Consider the following 24,278-nt stretch of genomic DNA (forward strand, 5'->3'; position numbering starts at 1 on the left):
TCGAAAAAAAAGAGTTAAGGAAAGATATTACCGTGTTACATGGGATTGGGTTACCTCCCAAGAAGTGCTAAGTTTAAAGTCTTCAGCCAGACATCAGAAGGAATTAATCACCTCATAGAATCATAAAGTAATAGCCGGAATAACTTCGGATCACCAAAACCAAATAGAGCTATCACAAGTAAAAGGAATCTGCAACATGCCAAGAAAATTAACAAATAAAGAACAACCTTGTCTAGTTTCCTGTTTAAGACAACTACATCTAGCTGTGGTTCAGGTTCAGGTTCTATAACAGGGTCTAGATAAAATATTTCCGTGGGTTGCATTTCCTCATAGGTTAGATCCGAATGTTCAGGTTCTAAAGTCTGGAAAAACTCAAATACAAACTTAGAAGCACATAATAATAACCTGAATAACTGAGGATCCTCTAAGTCAATCAGATTTGATTCACACATCTGACCACAATGAGAGTGGTGGTGTTCCTTAAACAAATGTTTCGACCCTAATCTCCTAAAGTAATTAGGTTTAGTCTCAAAACTCAATAACTGACACATTTCAAATTCAAACGTTCCCACAATTGGAATAAAAGTTTTTGGTGGGAAAACAAAATCAATCTGGGTAGCATAGCCTGGGTAAACCACATCAACCAGAGGATGGGTTTCTAACAACTGAACTTCTTCCTGAACATTATTAGGTTCGGGAAAACGCGTATGAAGATAATCTTGTAAAATGGTTGAGGCACATATGTTAAGTCCCAAGTGAGGGACCTTTCTAAGAGTTAAAGCACATGGAGAATGATGATCACCCCCAAACTTAGAGTTTTCAATGTCTCTAGAAAGACTAGTCACAACTTTCCTAATTTCTAGGTCATCAGATTCCTGGAAATGGTCAATTGATTCTTCTAAGTCAGGTTCATCCTCACTCATCTCTACAAGTTCATTTTATTCTAAGAGTAGAGTTTCTAAATTTCTAGACTCGAAAACAATATTCTCAGGACAAACTAGTTCCTCTAAACCATCACTGGCTTCGTAATCAAAAGGAAGTACAACTTTGTCTAAAACGGTATTATCTCTAGTCAAATCCCTGTCCTTTTGAATACGTGGATAATAATTAAAATTATCGGGATTTGAACCAGAAATATCATTATCATTATCAAGCTCAATAGTAGTAACAAATTCCTGATCACCATGCCTAAATACTTCAGATTTTTCATCAACATTGTCCACATCATACTCATCATTATCATAACATGGAAATGGCTGAACCTCATCTACACAAGGAGTGTCACCAATTCTAACCTCGATATCTTGATTATGCAAATAACTATCCTCATTTTCAAGAGTATTATTGGATACACTATATTGGAAAGTCAAGTCATTTCGAGCAATACTTTTGTTCGTCTCTAACTCAAGTCTACGTGTCGACTCAACTATCCTCTCAAGGGTATATTCTAAAGAAAGCTCCCTAAGTGTTGGATCTAAGTTTTCACTTAACCTATTGACGATATCTTCCAAAAAAGATTCAGTCGTTGCTGCAGTTCTTTCGTCCATAACTACGTTGTCCACCTCATCTAAATTGTATGTCGATTCAGCTAACTTACGTGATCACTCAGCTAAATTCCTGAGAGACTCTTCTAGAGAAGGAATAGGAACTGAAGGACCATAAAAAAAACTACTTTTCAATATTTTGATTGTATCCTCTAAAGATTAAGAACTAGTACTATAATCTTCTTTCCCGTATGGCCGATGCGCGTGTGGATAGTAATTGGGCTCACCATGGTATGACCCAAAACCTTGAAAAGGTTGGCGTGCCCAACCACTATTCACACTATGATCATAAAAAGAGTAATGTCCATGTTGTTCAGTTGGATAATCATTGTATTGGTTATACCAGTTCGATATCCTAACTGCAAGGGAATTCTAAACAAGCACAAACAAGGCCGACTAGACCACAACAAGCCTATTTTATCTAGCAAACAAAAAGCATGATGGCTCCACTTAGATTGTTTCTAGATCAGATTTTATTCTTTCGAAAAGGAATTCGTTACAATCTAAGCAAACCTCTTTGGAATCAATCCGAGTTAAAGTAAGTTGAATAGAGACGAGGGAAGCTCAGTGGAGATTTGATACCCAAGGCCTCACCGGCGTTACAAGGAGGCGTATTCAACTCACAGTAACCATCATGAACTTCAAAGTATGATCAAAAGAGTAACCAATATTTTCGAACGGCTTTCCTAATAAGCTCGTTACCCTATCGGTCTCGTTCTAGTCCAAATTTTAAGGCTTAGGTTCGCGTAGGTTACGTGTTCCTAAGGCGGGCAAGAAGGAAACGGTGATGAAGTCCGAGTCCTTATCTTGATTTGGCCAGGCCTTGCCCTTTACTAGAAAATTAAATCTGATTTCATGTCCTCAACATATATGCATACAAAATCATCCAGTAAACCCGCTGACAGGGATTCGCGGGTGTTTAGAATTCTTACCTCCCGTTCCAGACGGGGGATGAACCGTTGAAGTCGACTAGGGCCACTGACTCCAATGTCAGTGTACGAACCCGAGGGGCCGAGGCGATATTGTAATCGCCGTCCTTCCCTGTGCAGTTTATATTTAAACTAACCCTTCTTTAGAGTTTTAAAAATAAAGTCCAATGTCCAATGTCCAAAAGAAAAGAAAAGAAAAAATGTCCAAAAATAAAATATTACAAAAATAAAAACCTTAATTACAGTTTCTAAAAAAAATAAAAATAAAATTATTTACAAAATATTCTTCTTCACTCCTTTTGGATTTCTCTTTTCTTTCCTTTTTGGGCTTTTCCTTTAGCTTAGCTCCAAATCTGAAAGCAAACAAATACCAAAACGCGTAAAAAAGAACAAATAAAATAAAACCAAAAAACAAATCTATAAACAAATCCGCGTCGGCGTCGCCAAAAATTAATGTTGTTTTTGATAGTGGTAAATAAGGTTGTCATTCGCTCGGACTTGATGAGATTGATTTTAAGAATTAATAAATTAAAAGAAAAGAAAAATATATACAAAATATTGTTACAGGATGAAGAATTTACCGGGACTCAGGATTTCATTGTTTTTCATATTCAAGTGGTTCAGAAATTAATCCTAGGCAATTATAGCTCAAAATAAAAGTAATATTAACTCTATTCTTTGCCAAAGTAGATTTCATAAAACATTAGTTGTAAGTTGTGAGCATGACGCATCAAAAGTAATTAAAACTAAGCATGCGACATCAGACAAAATAACAAATAATTAATAGAAATCATAAAACAATTAAATTCTATGCAAATAGTTATAAAAGAATTAATTTAATTACCACATGGACGAAAAACAACTTCCTCCATCGTCCCAGTGATGGGTTCTAACTCCGCATGGTGAAAATACACTCAAGGGAATTTTCCATTGCTCAAAAGGTGTTTACAAGGATGAAAATATATGAAAAACAGAAATTTGTAACGCTTATAATTGTTACAAAATAACAGTTGTAATGAACGATAAAAGATAACTGCCGCTGACACTGTAGCATAAACGACATTTTTGTAGGGTCTAATGTTCTTCACGCACCAGCAGAAAACTATTTTCCCGCGCACTTGATTTTTCACTCTGTTCTCGATCTAAACTTCTCCCAAACTCTCCATCCCTCTCTATTACTCCACCACACCTTATATACTCCTTCATGCACCGAAATCATGCGTCATAACTCCATATATTCTTTCATTACTCGATAATATTCTTCACTGCCAGTCAAGGATTTTCTTCCCTGATTTATCAACCCATGCGTTACTCCTTAGCTGTCATGCTACAAACACGTTCCAAAAGTCACCAAAACCCCAGTTTCCACACGCAAGCCTCCAGTTACAACATACACTTCCCGGAAATAAACCCGAGAAGATATATCCTCCCTGTTTTGCTCAAATATGATTCTCCAACCCTATTTTTTTGAATTTGATGCAATTACCTGTCCTGTTTATCTGCAACATGCCCAGTCCAACTGATTATAGCGTTTTAATCTCACTAAAAGTCGTCCAAATCCAAAACAACAATATCGGGTTTATCAAAACACGTAACTCCCTGATTTATTCCATCTGACGCTCCAGCCAATTCTAACCCAAACCATTGATCATACCATGCATGTTAAGCTTAAACAGGCCTTCCCATGAAATTTCAACCATTGAGTCTCCTTGAATCTTCTCAAAAATCGAACCCTAATTTCTGTTGAAGAAGAACCAAATTTCCCGCCAAAAACATAATTTAAATGTTGAAGATGAAGTTCCCTGAATCCGTTATGCGGGCGACTTTAACACCGGGTGCTCTGGGGGTGCCCTTATCCAAAACAAGGGTGCCTTTAGTATTTTTCAGGGTGCCTTTAACAACTTTTCGAGCCAAAATTTCCAAAAATGTTTAATACCTACAAACACATAAAACACCAAAATAAGTACGAAATCGAGTACCAACAATACAGAACATTGATGACAAATTAGACACAAAAATGTGTCTATCAGTAAAAGAAATTAAAGGAGTTGTTTTCCAGATGAATCCTTGAAAAGCACCAGGGCTTGATGGATTTCAGGCTGGTTTCTATCAACATAGCTGGGACATAATTTATCAAGATTTAACAAACATGGTGCAGTCATTTTTCAGGAGTAAGCACTTGCTAAACCAGATGAATCATACTTTCCAAACACTCATCCCTAAGAGTGATTGTCCCAAACTCCAGCGGACTATCGTCCTATTAGTTTGTGTAATCTCTCTTACAAGATTATATCTAAACTAATAGCGAACCGGTTAAATCCTATACTCAACAGGATCATCTCTCCGACTCAGTCAGCATTTGTGCCAGGAAGATGTATTAATGACAACATCATTATCGCACATGAGCTTATTGATACAATGAGAAGCAGTAAAAACCAGCAACACTCCTTGGAAATTAAACTACACACGTCAAAAGCATTTGACAGAGTAGAGTGACAGTTTCTTCTTCAAGTTCTACAACAACTTGGATTCGCATCTATACTGGTGCCAATTAGTGGAGCAGTGTATTAGTAATACGACGATCTCACTTCCATTAAATGAGAATCCATGTCAAAGCTTCAAACCTACATGTGGATTGAGACAAGGAGACCCATTGTCTCCTTATATATTTATTATTTGTATGGAAGCATTCTCCAGATTGCTATCCTATGCAGAGATGCACCACAAAATACATGGAGTTAAGGCAGCAAAATCAAGTCCGGAGATTACCCACCTATTTTTCGCCAATGATTGCTTATTATTCATACAAGCCAGGCTACAAACAGTTAAAGCTTTGATGGATATTATTAAAAGGTTTGGGAAAGCATCGGGTCAAGTTATTAACTTTTCCAAATTGGAAGTTGCTTTTAGTAAATATACTCCAAATCAACTTAGTCAGACTCTGCTACATGAAATGGGTACGAAAAGACTGGCTTTAGATGAGAAGTACTTGGGTTCTCCACTATTTCTAAGCAGGGATAAATCACAATCTTTCGAATTTTGGCTAGACAAGTTGAAAGGAAATTTGGATACTTGGAAAGCAAAGCTCAAGCTGGGAGAACAGTTCAAGTACAATCAGTGCTTAAATCAATGAAGAAATACCAAATGTCATCTTTTCCTCTTCCCGTAAAGCTAAACGATCAAATGGAAACTGTCCAAAGGAGATACCGGTGGGTATTAAGGATCAAAGAAGGGGATATTAACCAAAATCTTGGAATTCTATATGTACTCCGAAACGGTTTGGTGGTTTGGGGTTTAAGAACATCAGATACTTTAATGAAGTTATGTTAACAAAGCTAGCATGGATGATGGTAACTCACCCCAATGATTTATGGGTCAAAGTTCTGAAATCTATATACTTTGTCAGAAAGCATCCCCTACATCTTACAAAAAAACGACAAGGTACTTGGATATGGAATGGTATTCAAAGAGGTTTAAAGAATGTAAAGAGGTATCGTTTCTGGATGTTAGGAATTGGAAATCAGATTAGCATCTCTAGAGATAAATGGATACCAGGACAAGAACAACCCAGTCAATTAACGTCGACATATTGCCAAGTCAAAAAGGTTTCAGACTTAATTCATCAATCTAGTAAGAGGTGGAATACCCAACTAATGAGTAGATACATAAAATCAGAAACAATAGCAAAAATAGTGGATATCAAAATCCCACTTCTAGGAGAAGATCAACTCAAACGGACATTGACCAGATCCTGAGAGTTTTCAGTAAATTCTATGTATCAACAAATTCTCAAAGAAAACGGGCTTCATCCTCAGGTCATTACAGAAAAACAATGACTCCAATTCTGGCATATGAAGGTCCCCAAGAAAATTCTTCTCTTCCTATGAAAAGAAATGCATGGAATTCTTCCGCTAAGAAAACGAATGAAAAAGTTTATTCGGATGGACACTTATTGTTGCCCTTTGTGTATGAGTGGAAAGAAACATCTGAACATCTATTTAAATTTTGCCCATTTGCAAGAGAAATTTGGTTCACAGCTGATCCTCTGTCCCAATTTTCAATGCATCTGTATCCTACAATCCAGCAGTGGATAGTTTCTTGGTTTTCCAAGGAAATCAAACACCCAGATGACGTGGGGATCGACTGTAATAGGGCTGCTATTACTCTCTGGCGCGTATGGAATAATAGATGTCGATGTGCTTTTGATAGCCAAAAATAGAACCCATGTGAATCTCTACACCGCATCAATATCATGCACAATAGTCTTACTGAAGAAATATCTAGGAACTCCTGTCATAGGAATATTCATGATACTACTAATACTGATAAATCGTATATGCAGGACACAAATACTTATCGAATTTATATTAATGCAGCTAAACATATAAAATCAAAAACTGTTGGGATTGGAATAATTATTTTTGACTGTGCAGGTACCTTCTTTGCTGACAGATCCTTCAACATCGTTCAAGTACGCGGAAGCCATAACCTTACTGGAAGCTATCAAATGGAGCCAGGATTTAAAGATAAACAATATAACTATCTGGGGATAACAATACTGTTATGACATCAATTAATAGTACTGTTAGCAGTGTGTAATGGAGTACCCACACTATTATTTTGGATTGTAAATATTTACTCCAGTTTTTTGGTAAGTGGAGATGTATCTATATCAAGAGAAAGATAAACAAAATGGCAGACTCTCTAGCTAAAGAGGCCATCTCTACAACTAGTCCCAGGGTGTGGTTCTTCAATCCACCTTTGTGTATGTGTAAAAATCTCCAATGATGTAATAGTATGTTTAACAGTTAATGAATTTACTTTCTGATAAAAAATAAATAAATAAAGATAGTCTTAAAAATGAGTGAGCGAACCAAAATAATAAGCACTGTTGAGCTAAATTTATCGGTTGATTCGCAAAAAATGCTTTTAATCGAACTACTTGTATTAGAACAACAAAAGTCCATAAGTTCGGTTCCTTCGCAAAATAAGGATATCACCGAACTTTAGTTTATGAAAATAATGAGAAATCCAAAAGTTCGGTTCGTTCGCAAAGATGTTAAGTTTTCTTTGTAACCGAACTCTACCTTTTAAACTTTGTAACCGAACTCTACCTAATTCGCCAAGAAATAAATTTCGTAGTAACCGAATGTTTGCCTAATTGCATATATAAGCCAAGTTCGGTTGATTCGCAAAATATATTGAATTTTGCGAACCAACCGAACTTCTAATACTAGATTACTTTTAACCTGCAGTTCGGTTGAGAACTTGGTTGCGTTAAAGTTTGCGAACTAACCGAACATACCTCTGTAAATCTTATTACTAAAGTTCGGCTACCTGCGTGTTTGAAGAAAGAAACCGAACTCCGTGTTTGGTTATATGTTCTTGACATTTATTAACCGAACTCCGTGTTCGGTTACCTGTTCTTCACACTTGGTAACCGAACTACCTGAACCTAACAGGAAATTTTTATAAAAATTTACAGTTTTATGAATATTTGGACCAATTCAACCACCATTATCTAAGTTTGAAGCATACTTGGGTACCCAAATACTCTTCCTCCGATTGTGGTTGGTAAAATCCATCATTTTCATATTGAGATTGAGTTTGTGGAATAATACATTCACCATCTAAGAAATAACTCATATCTAGATCATTGTGAAGATTAACAAATACTCTAGGAGAGGATGGAGAAGAATCAGATGAGCTATCATCACTTTAATACTCAAGCTTAGTGAATTGGAAAAAAAAATTATTTTCCATGTTTTTCTTCTTCATCTTCTCTAATTTTACTCTCTCAATAATTCTACTTCTTTAGCTTAATCATTTCACTAATGATTTCACTAATCATTACCCAAAATTAATCAGGAGGGTAGTTTAGGTATTAATATAAATATCTAGATAAGGGGTGACCTAGATTTACTTCTAAATGTCTTACTAAAAATAGAACCATGGTCCTCATAGGGCTGCACCATCATACTCAAACCCGCCCGTACCCGCTAAACCCGTGGGTTTTTAATCCGAACCCGACCGTTGTGGGTGCGAAGTTGGTTATGAAAATAAAAACCCGTTGTCTATGGGTGCGAGGTTGGTTTTAGCTAATATCCACCCGAACGACCCGTTAAATATACACCATTGATAAAACTAATCCTAGCCTTCCGTTATTAAAACCCTAATGGTACTAGTAGATTGTAGATAAGATAGATAACCCTTCTTTCCTTAATGATACTAGTCTCTTCGACTTTGTTTACATTCAGTTTTTTTTTTTTTTTAACCACCAAGCACACTGGATTGCCCTCTTTTACATAAAAGAATTTCTTTATGTCCTATCTTCATCTTTATATTTATTCTTTAGAGTGTCTGACATGGAGAACGGAAAAATGGTCCATGAAGCGTTATAACAACAGAGGGACATCTATGTTACAAAAATATTGGAGCTCAGTACAGTTCGCAGAACAAACCACGAAAATAAAAGAAGAAAATTTGACGAACACAAGTCGAATTTCATTTTCACCATTCTATAAACATGTGTGTGAATTATTGAATATAAAGCGGATTTAAATCCAAATCCGTCCAACCCGTAGCGGATGGGTAACAAAATCCGCCCGCTATTTATGAGTGTGGGATTGGTTACGAAAATAAAAACCCGTAGTATATGGATGCAAGATTAATTTTAACTAATACCCGTCCAAATCCAACTATGTGCAACCCTAGGTCCCTCAAAAAAAATCTATGGTTTCCAAAAAATCATTCTAATCAAACCCCAAATAGGCCCACGATTATGCAGAAAAAATGTGCGGAGTACACACTGCACACTGCAGCGCAGTATGGTAAACTCCAGATTAGTCCGCCCTGGTTTTTATCACTATTGATTTGCAATTCTCTCGAAGGCGGTGTGTTACGAAATCCCCGGCGTTCCAGTTTTAAAGAAAGAGATAGAAAAGCTGCATATAATTAATGATGCCAGGTAGGTTTAATCTGTTTCTCTTGTTTCCGACCACTCATATATTGTAGTGCCGAATCTAGGGTTTGCCGGTACTGATGATAACTTGGGCAGGAGGAGGAGGAGGAGCCGGAGGTGTACAATCTGAGAAAGAGGAGAAAGTTTCAATGGAGTTAACTGAAGAAATATTAAAGAGTATGGAAGTTGGTATGGCTTTTAGAGATTATGTGAGTTCTTCGCTTTCCCTTACGAGTTATGAAAACCCTAAAGTGATATTTGATTAGGTTTATTTGGAGTAGAACTTCTTCTTCTTCTCTGACTCTATTTTGGTGAATGCTCCGCAGAATGGCAGAATTAGTTCGATGGATTTTCATAAAGGATCAAATTGTCTGGTGACAGCTAGTGACGATGAATCTATTCGCCTTTATGATGTTGCTGATGCTATGTATTTTTTTTTGATACGAAAATAATGGTAGTTTTCACAAGTTGCAGGAACTCTTTGTGCCTTTCAAGGTTTTGATTTCTGGTGTCTTTTTTAACATTTGTTGTTGGCTGTGGGTGTCAATTGCTTGTTTAGGTGTTTGAAGACCATTAATAGCAAAAAAATATGGTGTTGATCTCGCCTGCTTTGCTTCAAATGCCACAACAGTTCTGTACTCCTACAAAAATGGTTGGGACGGTATGGTAACCTCTAACAAGCATGGCTATAGTCAATTATGGACGAATGTAGTTTTCCCAGAACTAATCAGTTATTGATTATCTGTTTCAGAATCCTTGCGACTTCTTAACTTGAATGATAACAAGTACTTGCGATACTTCAAAGGCCATCATGACAGGTTGGTACTGTGGACTCATTGGTTTTGGGTTCTTTTTCGCTCTGTCACAACTTAAGTTGTTTCTGAACAGGTTGAGACTTGTTTGGTTCATATGCCAGGGTTGTGTCACTGAACTTCTGCTCGCGGAAGGAATTATTCATTTCTGGTTCTCTTTTTAGAACTGTCATACTTTGGGATCAACGGGCCGAGAAGTGCCAGGTGCTGACCTTGACCTTTTAGAAATATGATATCCATTTGGGATAGTGATTTTGTATATGTTTTCAGTAGGACCTTTTCAATAGGAGACCTTAACAATTTATCCTTTTCAATAGACGGCCCTTTTACATGTGCAAGAAAGGCCTGCTGTTGCTTATGATGATCAAGGCATAGTCTTTTCCGCTGCCTGGGGGGATACATAAGAATGTTTGATGCGCGCATGTATGACAAGGTATGTGGACGGTTACAATACTAATATTAACTTGTACCCCTAAAACTTTGTTTTCTTCCATGTAAGTGCTTACTTGTGCATCTACCATGTCTCTATTTGAAATTAAATTGTGAAACTTCACTCTCTTTAGGGTCCTTTTGACATTTTTTCGGTGGGGACGATGTATCTGATGCCAACGTTGTAAAATTTAGTAATGATGGAACACGTATGCTTCTAACCACAACAGGCGGGCATATTCATGTACTTGACTCATTCCGTGGCACGCTTGTGAGTTTCTTTTGCCACTTAACATTCCAATAGTTTTTTTCTTCTTCTTTTGATTTGGGAATTAAGCAAGATGTATAAATATATGGTTGTGGTGAAGTTGAGTCCTGGTTATCTGACCTCCCTGATTTGCTTCTGATGACTTTTAAGGATGCAGCTATCCACGTACAATGTCGAGCCAGTTTCAAGCAATTCCACTTTAGAAGCATCTTTCAGTCCTGATGGTAGCGTTGGTTGTATCAGGTAATTTTTTTTTTTAATAAAATTTAACATGAAATGTTCGACAGATTGGTTGAATCCCTTAAATTTTGGTTGACATAATTATTTGGTCAAGTTTACTAGAGGAACCTTTTTAATATCCTTAGCAATCATGTATATATTAAAGAAAAAATACCCATGATAAATCAACAATATTTATGCATGATGGTTGACTATGACTTGTTACACCATCGGCTAAGCAGGGACTAGCGTGTATGCCACTTTAACGGTCGTGAATACGTAAACCCAACTAGAGTGGTGTGCGCACTCCCTGTTCCATAACCAATGCGGCACGGAATGTGCCAAAAAATCCATTCCTGCCTTTGTGCGGGTTGTTCAGGCTTGGCGCGCCAACGGAAAATTAGCTATACTTTTATGAGATAACATTATCTCTAGCCCTACCCGAGACTCGTTCTTGGACCAAAGGGCTTTTGGTTTTTGGTATAATTTGGTTGACTATGACATAAGACATGCATCTACAAATTGTCTTTGTACCTACCAATGTGGCAGATATTTTACAAATCAGATTATCAATATCTGAAATGGTAAAGATTGATGGTTAGCTTTTGTATTAGTTCTTGACACTTGTTAAACATCAAATTAGTTCTTGCTCTTAACTTTTCCTTTGAACTATTTTGTCTCTTATGTAGGTTCAGAGCACGGCAGTGTATATGCATGGAGTGTCAGAACTGGAAAAGAAGTATGATAACACTCACCACTTAGATCTTTTGGATATGCATATATTTCATATTTTGTTATAGTTTTCCAAAGGTTTTGTGGCTTTACATTTTATCGTAAAAGTAGCTTTAGGGCAACATTGTAAAACTGTGCAATTAATACAGTAATATGTTTCATATTTCTTATAGTTTTCCAAAAAGATCGCGTGGCTTTACATTTTTTTCGTGAAATAGCTTTAGGGTAACATCCTGAAACTGTGCAAAAATTAAGACAGGGTTAGAGGGAAAAAAAGAAGGCCGTTCTTGAACACAAATTCAACACAAGTTGCATAATGTTGTCTGATTAAGTAAAATGGGAAGTAGGTGTGTGAAATTGGTCACCTGTTCTAGGGAATTCGAATAACCTTCGTATTTTTGGTCTAAAATTTGTAGTTAGACACACGACTAGCTCCTTAACACTATTTTTTTTGTATGTCGTCTCTTATTTAGTTTCATTCCGTAAACCCTTTTCCAGAAGAAACTGGGTTTATTACTTTCAACATTCTAATAAGCCATTCAGTATGGCAGTTTTATTGCACTTTTTTTTTTCATTCTAAGTTGGGAGTCAATGGCGTTTTTTGTTCTTTCCTTGTTGGGCAGGTTGCTAGTTGGTTGAGTACTGAAGTTGAACCTCCAGTTATAAAATGGGTTCCAGGAAGCCTAATGTTTGCTACTGGATCTTCTGAACTATCATTCTGGATTCCAGACTTATCGAAATTGGGGTGTTATGTTGGAGCAAAATAGATTTCTTCCTCAAGAAGGCTAGCGGCATCGAAGAAAAGTGTTACTCAGTCACTTGCTTTGCAGTTAGTCAGAGGGTAACATCATCATCATATATACAGTAAGGGTTTCAAAGGTTTACAAATTACTGATTTTCTTTCTTATCTTGCATTCTTCCTCTTTAATAAGCATTATCCATATGAATTCTTGCACTTATGAACGATACCCTTATGATTTCATATGCTTAACTGTTTAGACCATAAAAGTAAAGCAGAGATGTCCACATTTTCATGTCTAGTGGCCCACCTTAGATTGATGCTTTCACTTTTTTTTTTAAACTTTAAGCAGGCGGATGTTGATTGACTTGACCGACTTTACATTTACTAGCATCTTGCCAACCTCTTTGGATTCAGTACAAAAAAATGAATGCAATATCATCTAGCCATTTAATATTTTTTCTGATTACAATATACCACAATAATTGCCCCATATCCACGAGTTATCTGACCTATTCTGAACAGTCACATTTTTTCTTCTTCTTATTTTGCTAAGTTCACCTGGTATGATGGCACATACCATATTTAAAGGTAATTATGCAAGATGTGAAATTGCTTTATCAGAAAACTGTATGATCATGATAGATGGGTTTATACTTTGAAATTAACTGCAGAGCGGGACCAAAAAAGGGTCTGGATAAGTGCAGTGAAGGATTTCCCCAAAATATCTGGAGTATCTAAGTTGGATGCCATCCCCCACCTTCTCTCTCCATCTCTCTACCCAACCATTTCACTTGCAACTCTGCCATCAAAGGGTTGATAGGGTTTTAAAGTTTTGGGTTGTTATTTGTAAGTTGCTATATATATAAAAATCCAATATTATACCTGAACCCTAAACAAGTTAGAAGTCTGCTTTTTGATTATCATTAGAAAAAGAAGAATGGTGGGAACGGAGGAAATTTGAGAGATGTGGAGAGCCTTCATGTTGGATCCAGAATTCAACCTTTCGATTCTTCCCCTAGGCAATTGTACTACCTGTAACTCATCTTATTTCCTAGTATATGGATGTTTCGGTGACGTTGTTTGCTATGTCTTACTAAATTTTGAGGGCTAACTCTGTATTTGTCACTGACTTTTCTTCTTCATCGTTATGTAGGGTGGAAGAGGGGAGTATTGTCGAAGGAAAGAAACACACACTCATTTCCTTCAGTGGAAGATTGGGCTTAGCGGAGTTTTTGTTCCTTAAGGTGGCTTTTGTTTCTTCTTTTCTTTTATGAAAAAGATCTCATTTTCTGTTTCTAAGACAAAAACATCTAGGTAGATCTTGTTGAATTGAAGTGTCAAGATTATCGTATTAACCAATGACTTCTGATGTTGAACCAATGCCTATTATTTCGAAATTCTGAGGATATTTGCTACTATATAATCCTCTTGTCATATTAATTTTGTTAATGGAAGTAGTTCCTCCTGAATGTGAATGGTTGGATCCTTTGCTATGGTTAATGTTAGTTATTGTTAATCTGTTAATTAATCAAATATTGATTTGTCGATTATGTAGGGCATCTCTTGCAGAGCTCATTGGCACGTCTGTCCTCGTGTTTGCCTTAGACACCATAGTCATCCCTTCCTATGAGACCCCAACCAAAACGCCTAATGTTCTCATGTCCATTTTCATCTCCCTCACTGTTACAATTCTCTTACTTGCAACTTTTCCAATTTGTGGTGGCCACATCAACCCTGTCGTTACATTCTCAGCTGCCCTGATTGGTCTCATCTCATTTGCACGTGCCACCATCTACATTGTTGCCCAATGCGCTGGAGCTGTGCTAGGGGCACTCGCAGTTAAAGCTACAGTGAGTAGCACAATTGTACATGCCTTCTCTCTTGGTGGTTGTACTCTCACTGTTATTGCACCAGGCCCATATGGACCTGTAACAGTTGGTATAGAAACAGGCCCTGCCCTTTGGCTTGAGATTGTATGTACTTTTGTCTTCCTTTTTGCTTCTGTTTGGATTGCGTTCGACCATTGCCAAGCAAAGGCTCATGGACCTGTTATTGTTTGCTCGATTATTGGACTTATAGTTGGCTTGCTGGTGTAGGGATGAACCCAGCTAGGTGTTTAGGTCCTGCACTGGTTAGAGGACACCTATGGGATGAACACTGGGTATTTTGGGTGGGGCCAACTATCGCTTGTGTGGCATTCTATCTGTACACACAAATAATTCCATGTCAGCATTTTCATGAATCGGTAGAATGATTGTGTTATCTGGTCTTGCTCAGGCCGTAAGAACCAGATGGCTTTGATCCTCTACAAATATGTATCTGCTTAGTTTTTTTTCTATCTCGTGTAATTAACCCTTTCGATGTGTTAAACAGACAAGGGGTTTTAGGTGTTGACTTACTTAATACCGTATTACCGTTGTAAACTATGCTATATGGAATAAAATTTGCGGTAGAAAGATTTGGAGCTACTTACTAGAGTTATTTTTCGATACTAAGATAAATGTTCGATGTATCCTAGATGCCGTATTGAAATTCAACTTAGTACTTGCTTGTCAGGAATGATTTAGATAGAAATGCCAAGGTTCTTTTACGAAGTCAGAAATAGGAAGGAAAGATAAAAAAAAAGGTGCTGTTAAGGTGCATTTGGTTGGAGAGGAACTAGGCTATTTGAAGATGGATAGCGAAATGCACAGCATATCCATCAGTAATTGGTTTAGGTAAGTTTACTCTGTAACACTACATTGTTCTTTCTTTGCAATTTGATCACAAATTGTGGATCAACTCTCACTGCTCCCATCTGGTTACTTCTTGTTTTGAAGTACTGAAGAGGGAAAGAGTGGAGATGACAAGAACCATGTGCCGAAAACTTTGACTAGGCAGCTGGTTTTGAGGCTGGAGGACTTTTTCTCGCTCGAGGTAAGATTTTGGTACTTCCTCGATGCCATAATTCTCTTACTGTTATTTTATTTTTCCACTCGGTTGCAAAGAGTAAACGAATCGAAACCTAGTACCCTTGTGAAGAGTAAACGAATTTAAATCTAGTATCATTTCATTTCTCGTATACAGTATACTGCATTAGCACCTTGGCTGAATACAGATTTACCTGTTTAGAGAACAACAATAACCAAGTCTAAGCAATTGACAAGTACGTTTATGTATTAGGTATGGCGTGCATCAGTTGCAGAGCTCATCGGCACGGCTGTCCTTGTATTTGCCTTGGACACCATAGTCATCTCTTCCTTTGAAACAAATAGCAAAACACCAAATATATTAATATCAATATTCATTTTCATCTCCGTCTCAATTCTCATTCTAGCCACCTTCCCTATCTCAGGTGGCCATCTTAACCCAGCCATAACATTTTCTGCTGCTCTACTCGGTGTCATCTCATTTGCTCGCGCCACCATCTACATCCTAGCTCAATGCCTTGGAGCAGTGCTAGGGGCACTTGCACTGCAGGCTGTAGTCAGTGACTCAACAGTACAAGCTTACTCTTTAGGGGGTTGCACTCTGACTGTCACTCAACCTGGCATAAATGGTCCAACAACGTTAGGAATTGACAGTAGCCAAGCACTGGCTTGAAATCTTCTGTATGTTTGTAGTTGTAGTCCTTTTCGCTTCGGTTTGGATTGCATTTGACGGTCGACAAGCCAAACCTCTTGGGCCTGTTGTTATTTCTTCTACTATTGGACTTACAGTCAAAAGGCGGGTATGCTGGTGCAGGAATGAATCCTGCGACATGTCTAGGTCCTGCACTTGTTAGAGGTGGTCATCTATAATGGGATGGACATTGGATCTTTTGGTTGGAACCCGCTATTGCTTGCTTGGCATTTTATATGTACTTTCAGATCATTCCACGTCAGCATTTCCAACCATCAAAGCACCGTAACGTTGATTAAAACACAGTGCCGACTGCGTCATCAGGAGACATTAGTGGTATTTTAGTACCGCATTGTTTAGCGGTAATTGATATTCCTAAGTTCCTAACGTGGTGTAAGCGTCTGTCACAAGACCAATAAAGGGCTATCATTATGGGTCTATCAATCTACATTGCAGTGATTATGTTAATGTGGTATTTAAATACAACTAGTCGAGAGCATAATTATGATAATAATCATGAGGTTTGCTAGCTGTTTTACCATCATTCTTCTCGCGATCCACCCTCTAGTTGTACATTGTTTACTCGGAGCCTTGAAGACCAATCCAATGGCTATCATTAATAAAATCTCAATCATTTTATTTCTTCACTTTTACTAAGCAAATAAAAAGCTACATCCATGTGTTAAACGCGTTATGCACCTTAATGAAGATGTTTAGAGCGTGGTATCAAGTGTCTAATTAGGTTCACGGAATCCTAGTTAGATAATTTCCTTGGAAGATGTTGCAGGAGATAAACACTAGCTTTCATATTGTAAACACCCTTAAATTATCTTAGAGTAATGAGGAGACTAACCCAATACACAATACCATTATCTGGAGAACTCTATCTCTTTCTAGGAGGAATTCCTCCTTTTATAGGCAAAGGCTGACATGTAAGTATTGTACACGTGTACCCTAATGACTTTCCTAGGAAGTCTTCTATTATTAGCCGTACACATGTACTATTACAGTTGGGGCTACCTAGGCACCCACGTGTTATCTTCTTTGGGGCAGCTCACTTCTGTCGTGTCATCGGCAATAACGACCCCGGCTTTTATCCATAGTGACCTCGGCTTTCATCCATAATGCCTGCATTGCCAATGGTAACCTCGGCTGATACTCGAGGTTCCCATTACTGTCCCCGGGTCATGGTCAAACTTCCCTGTTTACATTAGCCCCTTGACTGTTTTGTCGAGGCATACAGACTTGGCAATCATTCATAGCTTGTGTTGAGGGCGCGTCTTCTATCATCTCCTTCTTCTAGAAACCCCCTGTTCAGTGGTGACCCCGGCTTGTTCCTCAGAGCCCCCTGTTTGTCACATCTTCAAATTTGGATGTATATCTGTCGGAGCCAAGCCTTTGAGAAGACTTGGGGCACAATCAGACTCGCTTATTTTGCCTCATTAAAACCTTGTCAAGGAAAACTCAGTGGGACAAAACCTCAACGAAGGGAAAAGAGTACAACGCGACAAGTCCATGTAGAGTCACTTTATTGAAGTTTGCTTCTCTTTGAGTCTTTGATCTCCTTGATCTTCTCGGACACAAATTCTTCGTTGTTCAGTCACTTGGCTATACTGTTTTGGATCTTTGTATTTCCAGTGGATGCTCTATCTCGGGAAGTAGTCGTCATAGCTCATGCAGGAATGTTGACGGGAAGCGTCTAACAACTTTAACCGCTTGGTCTCTTCTCCTTCTCGACTTCATCGTTGATAGCTTCGGATATACAGCAGCGGAATCCCCCTATATGAGCTCTTGACTTGGTTGCTTGGTTTGAAGTCACGTCGGGTTTTCATTTAGTGATGCATTCGCTACAAATATAAGTATATAAATCAGCTCTCTAGTTTTCTGGATTGGGTATGTTTCATCATCATCAGCCCCTTGGTTGTCTGTCACAGGCTTGCCAGTCTTGGCAAACAGTCATATGCTTTGTCTCTTCTTACAATCCGATTCAGTCTCGTATGTGAGAGTCGTAAGGAAAACAACAATGGTGGTGGTCTTTCGCTTGGCTTGTTCTTTATCGTTTACTTCCTTGTTTCCTCCTTTATCTCCTCCCCCCTCTTTTTCTTTTCGGATTCAATGACTTGTGTTAATCATGTTTCGTACGCGCTTTCATGCACTTACAGTCCACTTATCTTCTTGAATCATTTATGTAATCATGACCGTGTCCCTGTTGAGTCTTAGTGTTGTGGCTGAGTTCCCTGTCATCCTCTGGCTTGTGGAGTTCATGTTGTTCTTATCGATATTCATGATATCGACAAAGTCATCTTGCGTGTGTGTGTGGTTTGCAAATTATACAGGAGGTTGAGATGTTCTTCCGTGCATGGGGCAATGATATAGGCTGAGTTGCTTGTGGGAATACCTTGTACGAAATCATGTCAGAGATGCTAGTTTCTTCGTATACTTCTCTTCTTTTCACTCATCTCTTTTGTTTCTTCTTTGTAACTTTTCTCACCCCTTTTGTTGGAAATGAACGTGTAATGATCGGCTTAGAGAAAGTTGTAGATTTGGATAAGAAGCAGAGGGGTCTGGTGGTTTTGTTATATGGGTACTAATTAGTTCAAGACTTCAGATGAATGAGAGTCGAAGTTACTATTTGGTTGGAAGACTCGGCTAAGAAGTCGAGAATTGATCCCTGTTGTTCTTCGAGTCATTCTTCTCTGTGAACTTCTCTCCTTTATTTGTGGCAGCCTCGATGTTCTGTTCTATCTGAAGCTAGAGATGACGGCTTTATTTATTATTGCTGATCTGGGGTGTATCAACAGACGAAGAATAAGGGTGTGATTTATAGAGGTTTACTTCTGGTGATGTTGTCGAGGTGAGCTAGATATTGAAAGGAAGGTGATGATGGACTTTTGGATTTTGGAGAAGTTAGGGTTCATATTGATGTTGGGGTTTTCTGCTGAGAAGATTGTGGTAGTGATTTTTATGAACTTTTCATTGATTCAAAATTAGTTATCCATCTGAGGATTCGTGAGCTGCACGTGGAAGTTGTAAAGGCTTGTTGCTGCTTTGGTTGACGAAGTCACGATACTGGTGGAATTTTGAAGGACGAAGGCTTCCGGATGAGAGGTTGTTGAGAAGTTTGAGAAGAATGAAGGCTTCAACTGAAGGAAATCGTGACGATGGCGCTATTTATTTGAAGTCGTTCTGTGGTTAGTGTTTCCTTTATCGGATTGTATTTGTGTGGGGTCTCGAGACCCAAGTATTGTAGTTTAAGGTTCATGACCTCGAGGCTTGCACCTTTTCTGGACCTAAGTCATATTCGATGTTGTATGAACCTTTGTAGTTCACACCTTTCGTATGAGCTTGGTCACCGTGTATGTTATCGGATTTAAATCCTCAATAGCTGCTCAGCTTTTGTGTGAGCTTAGTTTCAGTGTATGTTATTGGATTTAAATCCTCAAAAGTGTATGTTATCGGATTTAAATACTCAAAAGCTTAACCAATAAGCATATGGTCTAGGGATGTCATGGTAGTATCAAACTTTTGATAGTAGGCATTAGTGGAGTCTCTGGCTTGGCAAAAGTGAGTACTGGAATGAATCAGTAGTGGCTCTAGTATGAGGCGCTCTGGTGGTACTATCAAAATTCGACATGGTGTCGGCAATTAAGTGAAGTTTTAGCATTCCTTCACTCATAGAATGTGAACTTCCGTGCATTTTCAGTTGAGTAAGTAAGCTGTTGTCATCGGGTTTGTCCTTCAGGAATTCTGTCTTCATCATTTCCTCCATTTCTTTTCTTTTTCTTTTGCGTAAGAAATAGTCTCTTCGGATGACGATGGAATGATGATTTGGTGGGTGCGGATTTCGATTTAGTGAAGTTGAAGTTTGTTTGAATAGGTTGCTGTTGTTTCTCGTGATGGAGATAATCATGGAGTTATTTCGATGGCGCAGTCGAGAAGAGTAGGAGCATAGGTTATTTTCGAGAAGGTGGTGTGAGTATGTGGTGGTTTATCATCATCGGTAATTGAGTGATAGTGAAAGGTTCAAGTATTGGCCTGTCGTGGTGTCGCCGGCAGTGGTGCTGGCGGGTGATAACGGGTTGGGGCTGTAAGAAAAGATGGAGAACCCGTGGTAGCTTCTATATGCGGAAGTTTCCGATGGTTGCCGATTTGAAGATGAGATTTTGGTGGTGATTACTGTTGGATATGGGAATAGCGGAGCTAATAATGGAAACTCGGGGTGAACATTGACTGAATTTCTTCGTGATGTCTTCGGTGTTTTGTGATCAAGTGTTCTATATTAGTAATGTCGGATAAGTGGGGACGGCGGTAGAAACAACTTTGAGTTATTTAGCTGATCTCGGGCGTTTTTGAGGAGAAGGAGATAAAATATGAAGGCACGAGTGCTTGCTGGTGATTCTTTCCATGGAACTTTCCCTTCTTTCTGATGATGGGCAGTAGGTGAGTAACACTGCAACCATCACTTCCTCCCTGTTCGGCTCTTGGTTACTTTCCACTTATTATTATTATTATTATAAAAGGGGCCACGAAGGCTTTTATTACGAATCAAAATCAGTATTACAGGGGAAGGCGAGTAACCTAGCAACAAGCTGGGCACCAACACCTTTTTGAATAACTATTTCTAGTCTGTGAAAAAGAGAATTGTCTATCTTAAAATTAGCATCATGTCTAGTCATACAATTTCTCAATCTCTTTAAAAAGGATGTTAAATCAGGACTAAGCTCCCCGAAAGTGGTAAAGGCTAGAACCCAAAAACCATAACCGAGTGAAGAGATAATAATAATAATAATAATAATTATTATTATTATTATTATTTTTGTTATTTTTGGGGTTGCTCTTCGGATTTGGTGCTGATAACGTTTTTATTGGCCCTGGTAGTTCATCATCCGAGGTAGTGTTGTCCTCGGACGACAGTGGACCGATGGTGTAACGGTGGGTATGGGTTTTGATTGTTGATAGTTGTAATCATTAAATGTATGAGTGGCGGAGCTGTGAAAATTATTGGGGATAGTTTCCGATGAGGAGTGGGAGAAATGGAGACTTCGGGTGAAAAAGTGGAGGTACCGTCTGTTGTTATTAAGTTCTGTGTGTGGTGTCATCGAGTAGAGAAAAGCGAATGGTAACACACATCCAAATGGGTGACGATGATGTTATTTGATTTAAAGTTTTGTGGTGTTTTCGGTGTTTTGTAACCCGATGGTTTTATTGGGTTAGAAGAACTGGATTAAGGTTGAGGGAAAAGAGCTAAAATACGAGATGCGTATGCATGCTGGTGGTATTTTCCGAGGTTAGTGGAGCTGTCAAACATTATCGGTTCCTTCAGTACTCCGGCTATTCACCACTGGAACATGACCAAATGCTAGCTATCCGAAAATGAAAGATTAAAATTAGTCAGGTGACATCGAAGTTACGTAAGTATAATATTGCACATACTAATCCCCGCCCCCCTTTTTTTAAAAACAATTTTTTTTCTCTCAAAATTTGTTTGTTAAAGTCAATCGGTTAGCACAAACGACTTATCTGATTTTATGATGCATCTTCGGCTGTAATATTGATGACTTTCGTTGTTGATTGTCGAAGTAGTGGTGTCCTCGAATGATATGGGCTTACTCCGAAGTTGGATTGATGAGACCCAATTGAACTGACTGGAGATAGAACCCATGGCAAAACCCCTTTGTGGAGCATTTTGTCATACACCTGGTGATCAGGAAATGCATCAATTTCCTTTTGATTAAATTCTTTATATGTATCTAGGATTTAATCATTTATATGCTTATTAAACAAAGGACTGTTTAGTATTGGCATATTATGCACGCAGTAATCCAAAAGAAATCAAAAGACAAGGTAAGAAAGGGTTATCCGAATTGCTTCTCGGGGATGAGCTAATGAGTCTGTAGTAGTTCGATGTTACTTCTTTATTAACAAGGTTCTACCGGACACATGAAATGAAAGTTATCTTTTCCATCTTCGTTGACGATTGAGTCTTCGGATTTAATTTCGACAGTGCCTTTTATTGATCTCGGCGGTCGATGGCATAAGGTAGTAGCGTCCTCGGGTGATGATAGGGGGTGATAGCTTTGATGGCGGCCACGGATTTTGGTGTTGGTAGTTATCATCTTTAGATGTATGAATGGCGGAGCTCATAATGGGTAATGGTGATGCTATGTAGTTGAAGGGGTTCTACGATATTCTCGATATTTTGTCACCCGGGGATGCTTTGTTGCAGCAGGAGCATGGCATCTACATTTGTTTGTAATTCGGAGGAGCTCTGGTGTTTGAACATGGAAAGCTCATTTTTGTGGAATTTGTTAAGGATCGAGGAAGAGAGAGGAGAGCATAAACGCGCGGAAGTAATAGACTACATTGATAATAATTCGGTATATCTTTCTCATTAAATCTTCAAGATATTTATACAATCACTAGACTTGATTCTGAAGACAATTCCTAATATAACTCTCATAACTTAAAGTGCATATCTCCTAAATATGGACTCTCATATATTATTTCCTATTACCCTCCCTCAAGATGGAGCATGTAGATAACGAATGCCCATCTTGGACAAAAGATATTTAAATTAGATTTTTCTATTGCTTTTGCGGAAAAAAATAATCTTCCAATCGTAGTTTAAGGACATTTCGGTCCCCTTCGTAGTTTAAGGACATTACGGTCCCATCTTCATAGTTTTTTGGACATTATGGTCCCATCTTCCTATTTTAAGAACATTACGGCCCCCTTCGTAGTTTAAGGACATTACGATCCCATCTTCGTAGTTTTTGGACATTACGGTCCCATTGGTAGTTTTAGAACATACAGGTTCTATCATAGTTTTAGGACATCTCGGTCCCCTTCATATTTTTAGGACATCTCGGTCCCATTTGTAGTTTTAGAACATACAAGTTCCATCTTAATTTAGGGACATTTCGGTCCTCTTCCTAGTTTAAAGACATTTCGGTCCCATATTCGTGGTTTTTCATACAAACTTACTTCACTGTAATTTGTATCTATCGAACATCATTGCTCATCTTCTATTTTATCTTCTCTTCGCATCTTACTTAATCAAGAAGCACATGTTGTTTTATCTTCATGTTGTTTCCCATTCAAAACATTTTTTCCTTTATGTTTAATAATTGTTTCAAGGCACACTTTGGTAACGAACTGTGACTGTTTTCTGTCTCAACTGGACTGTTTTTCAGTTACCCTTCTGCCATATATACTCTGGACGCGGCCCAGCTTCTCTTTCTTCTCTTAGGTTTTTTCATCGAACAATTCCCAGGCTTCTTAGCCTTTTTAACTTCGAGAATGTACTTTCAATCCCCTTCATTCATCTTTATTATCAATAATTCTCACTGCCATGCATGATTGGCACCAACAACAACCTTCTCCTTGCTGGAGATTCTCCATCTCTTTTGGTTTCTTCTCTGAAATTCAAGCTTCTCTCTCGATCTCATCGAATTCCTTCATCTTGGCAGCAAACTTGTTCCATATCAACGAACACCGATCACCACCATTAAAATCCGGCAGAAACATCATGATCTCTCCGTTTAATAATCTCTTCTGTTACCCATGGTCATCACAACCACTATCCTGTTAGAAAACATCACGATAATATCAACAGACTATTGACCCCTCGGCCCACTGATTTCCTTGACCACCATCATCCATTCCGTGATCGACCGCAAACCCATTCATCAATGTCGAGTTCCAACTCCATTACAACCTCGACCTATTCCCATTCTCTCGTGCTTTCGATATTAAAACGAGATGCACATCACTATCCCTGTCTTTTCTCGTTCAAAAAAACCACCATAAACACAAGCCTGTTTGATCACAACCATCTCCATCTTCATTCTCTGCGCAACTTCTCAATCTTCATAAATAACAGCACAACGTCTTCTCCAACTCATCAGATCTTTATTTATTTTTATTTTATTTTATTTTCGATCAAAAACTATGTTTTACACGGAGCTTTCGCTGATACCGTGTTCTTCTATATCTCGCCAGAATTCGGAATTCCCTATTAGTTGTCACTGGTTTGCTCCAAA

The 24,278-nt window shown here is 38.3% G+C and overlaps 1 protein-coding gene and 2 pseudogenes across 1 annotated transcript; all 3 read left to right on the forward strand.

The window, feature by feature from the left end:
• The first annotated feature begins 9,285 nt into the window (after positions 1-9,285).
• LOC113288995 lies at positions 9,286-14,239 on the forward strand (annotated as a pseudogene).
• Positions 14,085-14,732, forward strand: LOC113291357 (aquaporin PIP1-6-like). Its single transcript, XM_026540900.1, has one exon. It carries the CDS (start codon positions 14,085-14,087, stop codon positions 14,730-14,732), a length of 648 nt encoding a protein of 215 aa, XP_026396685.1.
• On the forward strand, positions 14,561-16,820 carry LOC113288994 (annotated as a pseudogene).
• The last annotated feature ends 7,458 nt before the right edge of the window (positions 16,821-24,278 follow it).

The sequence above is a fragment of the Papaver somniferum genome, chromosome 6 (assembly GCF_003573695.1).
Source record: "Papaver somniferum cultivar HN1 chromosome 6, ASM357369v1, whole genome shotgun sequence".
NCBI lineage: Eukaryota > Viridiplantae > Streptophyta > Magnoliopsida > Ranunculales > Papaveraceae > Papaver > Papaver somniferum.